The 17013-nt window shown below is 38.7% G+C and overlaps 1 protein-coding gene and 1 long non-coding RNA gene across 2 annotated transcripts; both read left to right on the top strand.

Annotated features, from left to right (window-relative positions):
* Nucleotides 1-3660: 3660 nt before the first annotated feature.
* Nucleotides 3661-4734, top strand: LOC145957022 (uncharacterized). Its single transcript, XR_014433458.1, has 2 exons — nucleotides 3661-3741; nucleotides 4002-4734. It is a non-coding gene; the product is annotated as an uncharacterized LOC145957022 (long non-coding RNA).
* A 5389-nt stretch (nucleotides 4735-10123) lies between these two features.
* Nucleotides 10124-11083, top strand: LOC145957156 (uncharacterized). The gene has a single exon (XM_083073372.1). It carries the CDS (start codon nucleotides 10124-10126, stop codon nucleotides 11081-11083), a length of 960 nt encoding a protein of 319 aa, XP_082929498.1.
* Nucleotides 11084-17013: the final 5930 nt, after the last annotated feature.

Here is a 17013-nt window from a genome sequence, read left to right as displayed (position 1 = left end):
CAATCAAAAATATTTCTAAAATTGCTCATAATTCTAAGGGGTTCTTTCTCTACCCAATTCCCTCATGTAACTCTATATATAAATAATTCCCTTTTCTCCGTACCTGGATATGAAGAAGCTGAATCTAGACTAGATCTAGTTGATCTCCCTCGCTGGGTTCCCCTCGGTCTGAAGCAGAAAGTAGAGGAAAGAAGAGAGAGCAGAAGAAAAGAAATCAGAAATGAGAGGCGTGCTTTTTGGGAGTGGCAAACAACTCTATTTATAGGCTTTTTACGCCGGAACGACCCGTTCCAAATTCGGAACGTCCCGTTCCGGACCCTTAAAACGTGGCCCAAAATCACATCCAGAACGGCCCGTTCTGGTGTGCATTAATTACCCACAACGGTCACGCCCCGTTCCAAGCCCGTTCCCAATTAGGGTTAATGGCATATTTAATAGTCCGGAACGGCCCGTTCCATCTTGAGAACGGCCTGTTCTGGGCTATTAACTCACACACAACTTGGTAGTTTGGAACGGCCCGTTCCAATTCCAGAACGGCCCGTTCCGAGCTACTAAATCACATGCTTTTTGGTAGTTTGGAACGGCCCGTTCCAATTCCGGAACAGCCCGTTCCAAGCTACTAAATCACCCCTATCACCCTTTATAAAATTACCAAAATACCCTTAAAAAATAAAATTGAAATAGAAAAATGGGGTGTTACATCATTCCTGACTTCCTTTCGAGACCTCAAAACCCAGTCATAATCATATCATCCACCTATAGTTTTCCATTGATTTTCATGGTAAAACCTCTACCTGATACAGCAAAAACTAGAAAGCTATATCCCTCTAGTCTTGAACCAAAAAATCCTGAAGAAATTATTCAGTTTGCTAAAGCTCATTATTTTTATTATCTTCATGAGACTTTAAAGTTTAAAATCGTCCCTCCATCCATGTTTGATCCTACAGAAGACCATCCTGGAATTTTTGAATTATTCTGTGAAATTGGTTGGGATTTGTGTGAACCAACTCTTTGGGCCTTATGGTGTAAAACTGTCCAACATCCAATTGTGATTGCCCCGAAGACACAATCAGCTTATAATATTATGATAAATCCAGACAAAGCAGAATTTTTATTCTGGACTCTATTAGAATGGTTCTCGCCTCTCCCATGGTGGAGAAGTGAGTTAAAAAAGGTTCTTGATTTTCAAAAGAATCAAATGGGAAAGACCAAAAAACAATGTGAGTCCTTGACGTCCATTGCCATCATCAGTCGCCCTTATTTCCAGAAACCAACAGGACAACTGTGGTCTAAGAATGAAGCTTATTTCTGGGGAACCTTTGAGACATATCCTCCAGATCAGAGTTACAGGACACAATTGATCAACCATCTCAAAGAAGTAAAGATTCAAAAAAGGAGTCAAGATGAAGCCAGCTCATCACACAGTCGATTAATCCCTTCTCAGACAAACCACCAGGGTATCAATGCTTTCATGAGCAGAACTGAGTACTACGTGCCTGATGAACAGTTCCAGACAGCTAATGATCTAGGAGAAAACGATGAAGATCGTTACTATGCTGAATTAATGATAGACAGTTGTTCCGATTCAGATGCATTAGATCCGAATCTCTCTCCTAGTCACGAGCCCATTATCAAGAAAGGCTGATGAAACGTACTGTCTGCCATCATGTCTGCCATCAGTATGTAATAAGTGTGTACGATAGCTTGTATTTTATATGAGTCATGACTATGTAGGTTTTTTGTATGTACTCGTTCTTATCATCTGAGTCATAATAATCTGTCTGATTGTATGAGTCACACCCCACGAGGGTCCTTTACTGAAAGCGTCTTTTAGTCAGCTAATTAGAATTGGCCCATGTGTAAAATGTTCGTAGTTGGTAAGTCATATGAGATCCCCCTCCGTGTTTATATAAGGAGGCTCTCTTTCAGTTTGTAACCAAGCCGAGTTTGCAATAAAATCTCTTGTGTGTTTATTACTCATGGATTGCTAAACCTCTCTTCCTCTCTTTCGAAAGCTCTTGATCCTATTATAGTATTATGTTCTCAGTGCTACATGTTTGAGCAAGTATGCTCTGTACTCGCCTCTTTAAGAGGATCTTGTACAACAGAACGCTATGAACCATTGATCCAATATTTTCTGATCCTTAGGATTTATGATTAATTTGTCAAATATAAGACAGAGGCTAAAAAGAGTAGGCGAGGGATGCCGAATAAGTAAAAAGTTCTTATATCTTGATAAATGAGTCATAAGTCTTTGAGGCTCTCGGCCATATTGGTATAACGGGAAGGGTTTACGTACAAACATATATTAAAAACATTTAAATAATATTACATGAGTAATACAAAATATAAAACTAAAACTTAAATTATATTAATTAATAAACGTCATAATTATTATTAATTATTATTAATTAAATTAATATTTTTATTGTTGATATATTTAATAACTCGGGAAATTATTTTGAATTGTTAATATTAATCCATATAGGAAGTAATCTAACAAATATCTCACGTGCCCGAAGTGGAAAATATTGGCAAAAGCTTATGGTCCACCACATCCTACTTTTTCAGCAAAGCAACAATTAGTTCATGACAAAATCATTGCAAATCACTGTTGTTTTTTTACATAAATGCAAATCACCATTGAACGTGTAGATTAATTAATGTTTCAATTTAAATACTGATTTTAAATTTGAATTGAAGTTCTGTAATTGCGTTAACGTTTTTTTTTTAAATTATTTTTATAACAGTCTTATCTAATTTAAATAAATTTGTATCGCTTTAGAAAAAATATTTTCTTTTGTATCTTTCTTCCATTCGTATTTATTTGATTAATTAAAATATTTACATTATTTTATAACTAATTATAATATTAACATAAAATATTTATCATAAAAAATAATAATTAACTTTTATTGAAAGCGTAAACATATAGAAAGTATTTATTTCTTTTTAATATAAGAAATTAATCTTAAATAACTTAATTAAACTTAAACCGATATTAACTGTGTCAAACTGAAGCAAGTGGGGTTACATTTTTTTAAAGTCACCTATAAGTGTTGAATTCGCTTTACAATATGTGAATCACATTAGAGCTATATATATTTCTTTTTTTTCCTTATCCAACTTTATTATATGTGAACCACATTAGAGCTAGATACTTTTTAACGATCACAAGTACAAACATAATTAATTAACTTTAATTTTTTATTTCAAGAACATTAGAAGTTCCTTTGAAGAAAATTGTCTCTACTTTTTTATGTTGATTATCTTCATCCTCATCTTTTACATATAAAAAAATTAAACATAAAAAAATTAAATATAAAAAAATTAAAGTATATGAGTAGGCGGGTTGTGACGGGTAAGCCCCCTATTTAATCTGGCGAGCTGGCGGGTTTGGCGAGTTAAAATATTAGACTTGGCCCGCCAATTTTTGACGGGTCAACGAACTGGCCCGCAAGTCACAACCTATTTTGTCATCCCTATGACCAGGTCATCGGTAATTGGAAAGAATTAAAAATCACCATTTCTTGCAAGGTTTTTCCCCAAACGACCACCCTTTCCGCCAAACCACCAAGTAAGAGAAGGGAATCATTTTGGCTCTTAACAAATAGGGCATGCCGTTCAGTTAAAAATATATATTTTTTCTAATATTATACGGTAGCAACAACCTAGCTATATCACGTACAATTAATTTTTTCCATATATCAATCAGTGTATCCCAAATACCTACATGAACAGGTGCATGTCTTTTGTCATATATAATGATCATAATGGAGATTATATATGTGAGATGCCTGATGGGCATCATCACCTGTTCAAGAACTTTTTTTATTTTCACGTGCTCATGAACCAAAAACATGCTTGTACTTTATTTCTTTTGAAACAAATAGTCTCACTCTCATCTACGTTGTGAAAGAAAATGATAGTGCAGATAATAATATATTATGCAGAATTTGTTTTTAACTTACTTGCCTGACATAATAATTTTATTTTAACAGAATAATCTTTCGATTGTTGAAAAAGAGAAATTGCTATGTATCACCAACCGACCGTTCCTCCTAGCTCCCACACCCTGAGGCAGAATCCCTACTCCTTGGTTTCATGTTATGGAACTGTTGGGGCAACTCGAAGACGAACGAGTCGAAATATTTGCAAGATTCCTCGAAAGAGATTATAAAGGCACGCGTCTACCAATGAACGAATGGGTAATTGTTTGAAATGGGACATTCGATGTGCTCGAAAAATAGTAACATGGTGCAAAGTACTTACGGTCATACAAGGAGAGTTAACGACTGGGTCGAGAAGTTAATTTACGTGAGATAAGCGGTTATGAGAAGTTACAAGTTAAAACCACGTGGTGAGCATAGTGGGCAGCGGTTATCCCCTAATGATGTACGTGAACGAAATTAACTGCCCCTAATTAATTCTATAAATACAAGTACTACGCACCTTAACAAAGGTCGGAAACATTCATACTGTTAGAACTCAATTCTCAAGCATTCCCGCTTACGCATATGGCTTTCATGCACAGAATCGTTTTTGGGTATGATTAATTCCTGGCCGTTTTTCTCTTGCTTTTTAGGAGTAGAATTAGTGTAGCTATTTAAATTTATCCCTTGTAATCTACGAAATTGCATCACGATGACATTGTACTTATGGAACAGTATGCAAATTAACCATGATTTGTATTGCAAATATTATCATTATCCATTCTGTTCATCTTAGTATTTACATATCTGAAAATTATTGCTTGTTAATTATAGATGAATCTTTAGAAACAAGTAATTACTGAAGTTGTTCACTCCTTTTTCTGTTCTTAAATCAAAAATCCTAAATTGAAACAATTTACGTGCTAGTTCGAGTAAAAAGAATCCATAAAACGACTTCCACCATAAACAAATTGGCACGCCCAGTGGGACCAGTTTAAAGTGAACATAATTGGACTAGTTTTAGGTGCACGTGTTGTATGAGACTTAGGAGTGGAAGAACTATGTCTACATCTAATGCTAGCAATAGGAGAGAAACAAATAATGATAACCATGTTGATGTAGAACTAGAGAGTCCTCATCTCGATAATGTGACTAATGGAACAAGGGGGGCAACAGGATCGTCCCCGGTCGAAAATGTTCCTAGGCTTGAACATGGGGCTAGGCAAATTAATATGACTCAAGAATTGACTAACGTTAGTCGAGAATACCCCTGGGGCATGCCACCAAATTGGCGTAATACCCAACCTGTACACGTAGAAATGCCTATACCCTTTTTAGGGACTAACTCACAAGTACACGTACCCCCACAGGGGTACAACCCTGGGCCAAATGGTTTGGGTTTTGTCATGCAAGACCCATATCAACATGTAGGGACAAGTCAGGAGGGTTCGCTGATTCGACCAGGGAGTTATATACCTACGGGTATTAGTAACCAAGCCATGATGGCTCTTCGACAACAAATGGACCATAGTAATCATGACATGGTCAATTTGCTGTCAACACAAATGCATAATATTATGACTCCTCTGTATGAATTGATGAATAAAATTAGAGATAAATTAGGTGAGAGGTCACCTTCGAGAGCCATGAGTGGAAATTTGAATGAGATGGAAAATCCTGGGGGGCATGAGAATTGTCATCAGAATGTAGTTCGACCTAATAGAAACCCACAGGATAACTTAGACCAAATGGTAGAGAGGATACTTAATAGACATGGATTCGATGTGGGTCGAAATGAACGCCCTTACTTTGTGTCAGCTTTCCCAGATTATATAACTCAAGTAGAATTACCCCGTGGAGTAAAAGTCCCAAAATTATCGAAATTCGCGGGAGAATTAAATGAGTCAACAGTGGAACATATAGCTAGGTACGGAGTTGAATGTGGGGATTTAGCAAATAATGAGTATTTGAAAATGAAATATTTCCCTAGTTCATTAACCAAACATGCTTTTACATGGTTTACCACTTTGCCTCCTAATTCGATACATACTTGGGTACAATTAGAAAGTAGTTTCCATGAGCATTTCTTTAGAGAAGAAACAAAAGTTAGTATAGTTGATCTAATGAACATTAAAAGACAAAATAATGAAACGTTAGATGACTATTTGAATAGGTTCAGGCAATTGAAATCTCGATGCTATACTAATATACCTGAACATGAATTAGTTAGAATTGCAGCAACAGGATTGGATTTTTTGATATGCAAGAAGTTAGTAAATGAACAATTGAGGGACATGGCCCAACTTGCTGAGAAGGTGAGAAGGATCGAACAAATTAAATGGGAAAAAGAAAGGTTGAGAAAATTTGACAAATTTGTTCGAAAAGAGAAAGTAGCGTATTTAGAAAATTCTGATTTTAGTGAAGATTCTAACTGTGAAGTTTCGAGTGAAGATTTCGAGATTAATTTAGCAGAACTACGTCCCGGACCTACGTACCAGTGTCAAATGCTAAAACCAGGGGGTAATATGGAAGGGAATTCGAATAAGAAATACAGTTTCGATATAACCAAAGCAGAAAAAATATTTGACATATTATTAAAAGACAAACAAATTATTCTTCCAGAAAATCACAAAATCCCGCCATTTGAGCAAAGAAAAGGCAAGAAGTTTTGTAAATACCATAATATGTATGGCCACTGGACTAATAATTGTGTACGTTTCAGGGATTTCATTGAAAAGGCGATTACTGATGGTCGTCTTGCATTCGAAGGAAAAGACATGAAAGTTGACACAGACCCATTCGCTGCTCATACTGGATATGCTGAACCAGTCTCTATGGGTGTCAACATGGTTGATGTTACTGTGGAAGAGGACGAAAGCATCGAACCTATCTCTGATGAGAAACTCGAAGAGTTAATGGAGGATTTTGCTAAGGAGCAGGAACCCATTTACCCAAAGGAAGGGGATAGTTTGTTCGAGTTCTTATCCAAGAAGAAAGAAGCAGACAAGGAAGTCATGTTGTGCCCTCGATGTAGTGCCGTCTTAGATAAGGCTGCTGCCAAGGCCTTCGAGGAGTCGGAAATGCTGAAAAGCTACAAAGCTGAGAAGCTGCGTGAGAGGTCTAAAATATATGAAGGGTCGAAGGCAGGATTGACCATGAGGCAAGTTCATATGCCTCAATACAATGCTCCAGTAGGAAAAATGGAGATGTATAATGCCTCGAGGTTCGACAATACTTACATGCCGAACGCAAATGTGCCTGTGGGGAAATGGAATGCACCACCTAGGCCAATGATGATGGGAGGAGGTATGGGTCGAGGAAAATAGGTCATGAGTCATACTGCTCACCCGATGCAAGGAGTGCCTGGAAGAATGCCAAACTCCAATACAGGGCCTAGTCGAGTTAATACAGGAGGATATGGGCGCGGTTTTCGACAACCTTTCAGCAACCCGACTAAGACTTAGTGGAGGAGACAGCAAAGGATGAGGAAAGCTACTTTTGAAGGTATTAAAGGAAATCGTTTTTCGATTCCGGTACCCCAAAAAGGGGAATCCTCTCAGAAGTTCTTGGAGGATGATGAAGATATGATTACAGACTGTTTCGAGAGCGGATTTGAGGATTCTCTAGAGGATATCTGTGGAATAGTGTCCATTTTGCCAACTGAGTATGCTGGGGCCATGGAGGCCGTGAATGAACAAGAGGATATCTATCGAGATGATTATTTTGAGGACCCTAATTACGAGTCCAAAGTTATATGGGTGAATCAGATCTCGAGGGTTGTCCCCAAGTTCAATTCTGCTGTGTTCGACTCTCCCACGGAAGAAATGAAAGGGCATCTTAAGCCCCTCTTGCTGACCTTGATGATCGAAGGGCAAGAAGTGAACAAAGTCTTAGTCGATGGGGGTGCAGCTGTGAACATCCTGCCTAAAACCATGTTAAAGAGGTTTGGGAAATCTTTGACTGATCTGAAACCTCACAATATAATGATTTTTGATTACGCAGGCAAGTCTTCAAACCCTGAAGGTATGATTCTGCTCGATGTACAGATTGGGAGTGTGAAAAGGACTACTATGTTCATAGTAACGCCATCGAAGGCGAATTTTAATGTCCTGCTAGGTCGAGAATGGATACATGGGGTAGGCGCTGTTCCTTCCACGGTTCATCAAAGGATTTTCTTCTGGAATGAAGATGAAGGATTGGAGGTTCTCGAGGCTGATCAGAAGACTTATGAAGTTGGCATGTATTTTGCTGATCAACAACTGACAGCATTTGCCAAGACCAAACCATTTGACGCCTACAATTCTGGGGTGATGGATGAAGAGGAAGGCGTTAAGAAAACTTTTTGTTGGGACGTGAAAAGAGGATTTGTGATTCGAGCCGAAAAGAATTCGACTCCACTAGATGAATGAAGGGAGACGATCCTTATTCGAGCTTCTTAGCTCGAATATCGGCCTATGTGGCCGATCAAACGGCCAACTTGGCCGAGAAAGATCATTTTGACAATGAGGCTAGCACGGCCATTTCGGCCGAAGAAAAACAAAAAAAGAAAGAGGAGACGGATTTCGAGTCAATAAGAAAAGAAAAACAAAAGATAAAAGGAAAAGACTTCGAAATCGAAAAAAAGTATGGAGAAAAACAAAAAACAGAAAATCAAAGGGACCAAAGAGTCTCAGATAAAAATGAAAAGCAAAAAGAAAAAACAAACCTAGAAGTCGAGAAGACACAAGAAGGTAAAGAGCAAGAGCTAGAACTTAAACTCGATTGTATTTTCGATGATTCACCTTTGGGGTTCGAAAAGGCCGCTAATGAAGAACATAAGTTAGAATCCCAAGATCCGCTCGAAGAGGTTAATCTGGGAACCGTCGAGAATAAGCGAGTCACTTATATTAGTAAATTCTTGCAAGGAGAGCTGAAAGAGGAGATAATTCGAATGTTGCATGAGTACAAAGATTGCTTTGCATGGGATTATGATGAAATGCCAGGACTAGATCGAGAATTGGTGGAGCATAGGCTACCAATGATCCCATGAAAGAAACCCGTGAAGCAAATTCCTCGAAGATTTGCTCCTGAAGTTATCGAGAAAATCAAGGGGGAAATTGAAAGATTGCTGAAGGCAAAGTTCATCAGAACTTCGAGATACCCTGACTGGATCTCGAATATAGTGCCGGTTATGAAGAAAAATGGGAAACTCAGAGTTTGTATTAATTTTCGAGATCTCAATATGGCAACTCCCAAAGATGAGTACCCTATGCCCGTTGCTGAAACAATGATAGATGCCGCTGCAGGTAATGAAATTATGAGTTTGTTTGATGGTTATTCTGGGTATAACCAAATTTATATTGCAGCTAACGATGTATCGAAAACTGCTTTTCGATGTCCAGGTGCCTTAGGCGTCTATGAATGGGTGATGATGTCATTTGGACTCAAAAATGCTGGTGCTACTTATTAGAGAGCAATGAATTTAATATTTCATGATCTAATCGGTAAGTTTGTACAAGTATATATTGATGACATAATTGTTGGGTCGAAACAAAAAGAGGATCATTTAAGTCATTTGAAATTATCTTTCGAGAGAATGAGAAGACATGGATTAAAAATGAATCCACTAAAATGTGCTTTTGGTGTTATAGCAGGAGAATTTCTGGGGTTTGTCATACACCAGAAAGGTATTGAAGTAAATCGAAACAAGACGAAGGCTATCATGGAGACAAAACCTCCATCGAACAAGAAAGAACTTCAATCTCTCCTAGGTAAAGTAAATTTTTTTTCGAAGATTCATATCGAACTTGTCTGGTAAAACTAAAGTATTTTCTCCTCTTATACGCTTAAAAAAGGAGCAAGAATTTCGATGAGATGAGGAGCACCAGAAAGCGTTTGATGACATCAAAGATTACTTGGCTCATCCTCTAGTGCTTGCACCAATTTCTGAAGGGAAGCAACTGAAGTTGTACATTTCAGCTAACGATTCGACTATTGCGGGCATGCTGGCGCAAGATGATGAAGATGGCATCGAGAGAGTCATTTACTATTTAAGTCGAATGTTAGTAGGAGCAGAACTTAGATATTCCCCTTTAGAGAAATTATGTCTAAGTCTTTATGTTGCTTGTACTAAGTTGAAATATTATATTAAAACTCGTGATGTTGTAATACTTTGTCGAAGTAATGTGATTAAATATATGTTGTGTAAACCTATGTTACATTCTCGAGTTGGCAAATGGGCACTCGCGTTAACTGAATACTCATTAACTTTCGAGCCGCTAAAAGCAACAAAAGGACAAATAGTTGCAGATTTTCTTGTAGATCATTCGAATGGAACTGAAGAAGTTAATTACCTAACCATCAAGCCTTGGCAATTATATTTCGATGGCTCGAAACACGAGTTAGGCGCTGGAATAGGTCTTTTAATCATCTCTCCCGGAGGAGTCCCGACTAACTTATCATTTAAAACATACAAAGGGTACTCGAACAATGAAACCGAGTATCAAGCGTTAATAACGAGACTCGAAATCCTCAAAGAATTAGGTGCTAGAAACATATCAGTTCGAGGTGATTCACAGTTAGTCATCAAACAATTAACGCAAGAATATAAGTGTTTAAACGAAAAATTAATCGAATTCAAAACTCGAGCTGTGCAGTTACTTAATGCGTTTGATGAAGCTGAGCTACAACATATTCCTCGGAACTCAAATGCCATTGCAAATGAGTTGGCTCAAACAGCCTCAGGGTATAAAGTAAGTGAAGAGTGTCTCGAGTACTTAATCCACACAGAAAATGAATTGGTGGAGCATCGAGAAATTATGAATGTTGGTTCAGCAAGTCAGCAAGATTGGAGGAGCAAATTGATCGAATACTTGCGAAATCCTAATCTAAAGGTCGAAAGGAAGATTAAACTCCAAGCTCTTAGTTATCTTTTATTGAACGATGAATTGTACAAAAGAGGTTTCGACGGAGTTTTGTTCAAATGTCTGGGTGATCATGAAGGTTATATAGCAATGGTAGAAATCCATGAAGGCATTTGTGGAGCACATCAGGCTGGCAAGAAAATGAAATGGGGTTTGTCAAGAAAAGGTTTGTATTGGCCAACCATGATCAAAGATTGTATCGAATTTGCAAAAAGTTGTGAAGAGTGTCAAAAACATGGACCAATATAAAGGGTACCAGCAAGTGAGTTGTATTCGATCATCAAACCTTGGCCATTTCGGGGTTGGGCAATGGATTTAATCGGACAAATGCACCCACCTTCTTCGAAGAATCACAAATATATTTTGGTTGCCATAGATTACTTTACAAAATGGGTTGAAGCTATTCCTTTAAAAGATGTTGAGCAAAATGATATAATTAATTTCATAGAAGATCACATTATTACAAGGTTTGGGATTCCCCAAACAATTACAACTGATCAAGGTACAGTCTTCACAGGTCGAAAAGTCGCTCAATATACAGAATCTAGAGGGATTAAGTTAATAACTTCAACACCATATTATGCGCAAGCAAATGGTCAAGTCGAGGCAGCTAACAAAGTAGTGATTGGGCTAATTAAAAAGCACGTATCAAATAGGCCTCGAAGTTGGCATGAAACTCTTGTTCAAATACTATGGGCTTATAGAAATTCTCTGAGAGATGCTACAAAAACTACTCCATACAAGTTAGTATATGGGCATGAAGCTATCCTTCCTATTGATATTAACCTATAATCAATTCATATACAGAAACAGAATGACCTACCTACTAATGATTATTGGAATCTAATGTATGATGAGTTGATTTCTTTAGAGGAGGAAAGGTTAATTGCGTTGCAAAATATGGTTCGACAAAAGGAAAGAGTCGAAAAATTGTACAACAAGAGGGTTAAAACAAAACGATTTCGAATTGGAGACTTGGTGTTAAAAGTAATTCTTCCCATGGACCAAAAATCTCGATATCTAGGTAAATGGTCTTATAACTGGGAAGGCCCCTTCATAGTCGAACAAGCATATTCTAAAAATGCATACGTCATCAAAGAGATAAATTCAAATGTGACGAAAGTAATGAATGGGAAACACTTGAAACATTTTCATAAGAGGGTAGAATATTAATTGTTCGACACAAGTCAAAGAATAGTTGATACAAGCCAAAGGTAAATAAAAAGGAATCGAAGAACAGGAGAAATTTAATCATTACAAAATTTCGATTTAAAAACATTGAAAGCCTTGTAAGCCTCGTCTAAACATGTCCTTCGAGAGGAACATTGAGCTTCCAAATGCTTTTTCTGCTCTAAGGTCTTCGCAAGTCGAGACGATATAACCTTGCCTTCCTCTTTAAGACCCGTTTGACGTTGCTTGATCTCTTGACTTTGAACCTTAATAGCATCTTTCTTTGAGCGAGCCTTCTCTAACTCATGTTGGAGAGACTTGATGGTGGTTTCTATATCTTTCTCGTCTTGTTGTAATTTCTGCAGAGAAGACACCATTTCCGCCGTTGAGTCTTTGATCATCAGCAAGTCAGTTCGGAGCTTTTCGAGTTTAGCACGGTCTTCTTCGCTTTCAACCTCGACATGGGTCACCTCTTGAAAGGAAGTAGACCATTGAGATCGAAGGTCCCATGCGAGGCTAAAAGGTTTGACAAACTCTTGTAACTCAGAATGGACCTCAGGAGGAAGGCTCGAGTAGGATAAGAGATCGTCCATCATTTGTTCAACTTATGTCTTGAACTCAGGAATAAGGAAGGCCTGATCAAGATCATCAACATATGCCTTTGCTCGAAAAGAATCAAGCAAAGGTTGATATGAAGGAACCTCAGAGACTTGCTCGACGGTTTTCTCCTTCTCCTTCTCTGACCCAGAAGGACCACTTGTCCAGTTATCCAAGACCTCGAAGATACTATTGATATCTTCATCTTCGTCGTCGAAAAAGCTCATCAAGTCAAGGTCCGGAGAAGGAATTGATGAAAGACCTTGGACAGAAGAAGTGACCCCCACCTTAAGTCGAAGGGGAAGTTGCAAAGGGTCGAGGGGACTTAGTCGAACCTGCACAATGGAAGATTTGTAAGATTTTAGTAAGAGGCCATCATACAAATAGTCAAGTCGAAAGAAATATACCCTTGTTCTGACTGGAAGGAGGTTGTAGCTCAAAAGAGGGTTCACCTTGAGCAGAATTTTGTCGCGTCTCCGCATTAATCAAAGGGCCTGATTGAAGAACCCTACCCTCTTCGACCTGAGGGGAAATTTCTATTGAAGCCATAACAGAAGCAAGCACCGTAGCATCTACTTGGGGAGCAGACAACTAACGAAATAAAAAGTAAAGCTGAGCATCAAAAAAGAAGATAAGTAAAGAGGAATCTAAAGAGACGACAATATGATAAACCTGTTGGGGTGCCTCAATAACAGGGAACGTGTCTTTTTGCACTTCTCGAGACAGCTCTCGAGAAGAATCAAGATGGATAACTTCAACATCCTATTAAGGTAATGTTAAAAGAGTTAGAAGCATAAGAGAAGTATTAGACGAGAGAGACAAGAATAAGAGTCGAAATACCTTGGGAACAGACTTCATGGCATCTTTAAGCAGTTTCTCGCCAGAAGGTTGTGTAGGGCTCTTAGAAAGGGGAATGACCATCTTTGCCTTCCCTTTATCCTGCTTTTTTGTAGTTGAGACCTGATATTGGAAATAATGAATGTGATTATAAAATTCGAGTAAGTAAGTAACCTCAAAATTGATAATTCACTTACAGTTTTAGTACTGTCTGAGCCTACTTTTTGTTTTTTTCGAGGTTTCAATGCTCTGCAAGGTAAGAATCAGCAATAAATGAACGCAAGGTAAAATACTTTGATGGTAAGGAAGATAAAAGTCGAAAAGAAATATACCTTAGAACGAAGAGAAACCTTCTCAGCTGCAGTCTTTCTTTTTCGGTTTTTTTTCGAAGATTCTTTATCTTCATCATCCTCACTTTCCCAGTTGGGAGTTTGCTCAACATGTTGTGGAACACGCTGAGGTATGACAGCTACAAAATTCGAGAAAAAAGGTAACACAAGTTTAAGATACACTCGAAGAGGAAGTAAGCAAAAGAATATTTACCAGGAGCAGGGTTAACGTTATTGACCCAACATAAGGGCCACCATTTGCTTCGAGGAAAATCATACACGGAACATCTCGCATAAGTAACTCGATTCTTTACAGGAATCTCTTTGCGCTCAAGGTAAAACGGGTTGAGTGTCTTCACCCAAGGAGGGTGAGATAAGTGTTTAACCAGACCAAAAAGAGCATTTGGAAGAGGAGGTATGTGTTTTGGGCAAAATTTTTCGAAATCAGTTTTACCTTGAGGGTTTATTACCTTTTTTGAGCGGATGTTCCGTTGTACCATTTTCGACAAGGAGACGGAAGCATCAAAGATGGTTCGATGTACATTGTCGGGTCGATAACTAACTTTAAAAAATTGCTCGAATTGGTAAATTATAATTTGATTCTTGAAAGTACCTGATTGTTTGGGTCCCTGTGAACAAGAGAGAGGAGAGTTAATCAACTTATTCAAAAAACCATCAAAATTGATGAGTTTATCTACAATATAATGGCACCACCATCGAAGGTAGCATTTTGAGACTAAGAAGGAAGGAGAAAAGGTGGTCGGTGTAAGCTTGAGTTCTTTATCAGGGCGAAGGATGAAGTCAAGGACCTCTTTATAATTCCCTTTTTCGACACAAATATCCGCATCAATGCCTTCTTTACGTCGAAGGGGAAGAGGTTTCATTTGGCAAAGCCCAAACTGTCGAGCAAAAAGTTGGGGATGATAAGGATAAAGTCTGACATCTTTTTGCCTCATACCCGACATGATCACATCCCAGGACAAGAATCCAAACCACAGGTCAGTTGAGGCTGGACTTATGCTACCAACTTGATTATTTTGACGCAACCATGTAGGACCTATCAAATTCGGTCGAATGAAAGGGGCTAAATCTTCAGTGAATTCAGTGAAGCTAAGGATGGCTATAATATATTTCTCGAAATTGTCTACCAGACGCTTTCGAGGGGTAAGGGTTGTTAAACGAGCCCCTTCAAGTTCACATATGGGAATTGGTTTCGAGGGCAAATGAAGTTTCTTCTCCAACAGTGCGTTGAGCCAGAGTTGAAGTAGCCATAACGGGCCGGAGAGATTTCGAGGCCCAGATTCTCGAGCAAGACTTTCGGAGGCTTCATCAAGACAAGTATAAAGAGAGGCCAGAAGAAGTTTGCTTAAGCAAATTTTTCTTTGCAAATGAAGAGCCTGAGCTAAATTGTAATAATATTTTGGGACTTGAAGCGAAGGAGTGCAAAAGACACAGGCGGACAACCAGTACATAAGAAAGGCAATATGCTCTGAAGGTGAGACAGGCGTGCCAGGCTATCCCATATGTGCGTTAATAAAAGCCAAATAGGTCTTCTTATCCCAAGAAATTGAAGTATCCTTGATCGAAATTTCCTCTTCAAAGGCGTCAGGATAAAACCTCTCTCCAATAGGCATTAACCCCGTTATGGCAGCAACATCAAGCAACGTCGGGAAAATGAAGCCGCAAGGAAACTCGAAAGCCCGAGTCTCTTTATTCCAGAAGAAGATAGCAGAAAGGAGCATTTGAGGGTCGAAAAGATGGAGGTCGAACTTAGCTAGTTGGATAAACTCAAAAATACCTGTTTCTTTCCACTCTGAGGACATAGAAGCCTCTACACGAGCTAACCAAGAGAGGTGCCTTTCTTTAACGGGGGGAAACGCTCTAAAAATTTTGGTAGTATCCCCAAAAAGGTTTAGGTCTATTTCTGAGGAATAAATGAAAGGTAGGGTGGTGGAGTCCTCAGGCAAAAGGGTATTACCATATCTCTTGGTATTTTGGCCAGCAAAAGGACCAAGGAAAGCATGAACAAAACCATTTTCTAGAGAAAAAGGAAGAAGTACCTGAGATTGGTATATTTTCAAACTGGCCTCCTCCATGCCTGGAATTGGAATGAAAGTGTCATCACCCTCTTTGACCTTTTGAACTTGAGCACTAGCCATTAGCAGAGGAGTGCCCTGGCTAGTAGTTGCGGTGGCCATAGTGGTTACAAGAGTGGTGGTCATGGCAGCAGAAGTAGTAGCAGTCAAAATAGGGGAAGAAGTGGTGGCAGTAGGAGACATTGAAGAGGCTACGGAAGTTGAGGTGGATGCAGCAGAAGAAGCCATCAGAACAAGAGCAAAGAATGGAAGAATGAAGAAACCGAGGAGTACAGAGTTCGTCGGAGAAGAAGATTCATAAACTGGAGAAAACGAAGTGGCAAAGAAAGACTTGGGCGCCAAGGAAAGAAGTGGTGAATACGAAGTTTACCTTAGGGTAAAAGGAGTTTGATGGGCTTGAGGTAAAATGGGCCTGCAAATCATAAGATTCAAAATTAAAAATTACACATGGGCGCCAGGATATTTTAATAATAGAAAAAGAACGGACACACGCGCCGTATTTGCCATCAATGTCGCTTCAACGGTCAGGTACATTAAATGCAAACTCAAGTACAGGTTAGAATAGGGTATCATCGAAAGAGGCGTACTTCGATTGACAAGTAAGTAATCAAAGCAAGTCTTTATAGGAATTCGAATCTCTCCGATCAGCATACACTTCAAGATCGAATTCCTAGGGGGGCATTTGTTGGGGCAACTCGAAGACGAACGAGTCGAAATATTTGCAAGATTCCTCGAAAGAGATTATAAAGGCACGCGTCTACCAATGAACGAATGGGTAATTGTTTGAAATGGGACATTCGATGTGCTCGAAAAATAGTAACATGGTGCAAAGTACTTACGGTCATACAAGGAGAGTTAACGACTGGGTCGAGAAGTTAATTTACGTGAGATAAGCGGTTATGAGAAGTTACAAGTTAAAACCACGTGGTGAGCATAGTGGGCAGCGGTTATCCCCTAATGATGTACGTGCATGAAATTAACTGCCCCTAATTAATTCTATAAATACAAGTACTACGCACCTTAACAAAGGTCGGAAACATTCATACTGTTAGAACTCAATTCTCAAGCATTCCCGCTTGCGCATATGGCTTTCATGCACAGAATCGTTTTTGGGTATGATTAATTCCTGGCCGTTTTTCTCTTGCTTTTT

This window comes from Cajanus cajan, chromosome 4 (assembly GCF_000230855.2).
Source record: "Cajanus cajan strain Asha chromosome 4, NIPB_CcT2T_4, whole genome shotgun sequence".
NCBI lineage: Eukaryota > Viridiplantae > Streptophyta > Magnoliopsida > Fabales > Fabaceae > Cajanus > Cajanus cajan.
This window is presented reverse-complemented; position numbering and strand designations above follow the sequence as displayed.

Coding starts and splice junctions, on each gene's coding strand:
- LOC145957156 (XM_083073372.1), top strand. CDS start 10,124: ATGTTACATTCTCGAGTTGGCAAATGGGCACTCGCGTTAACTGAATAC.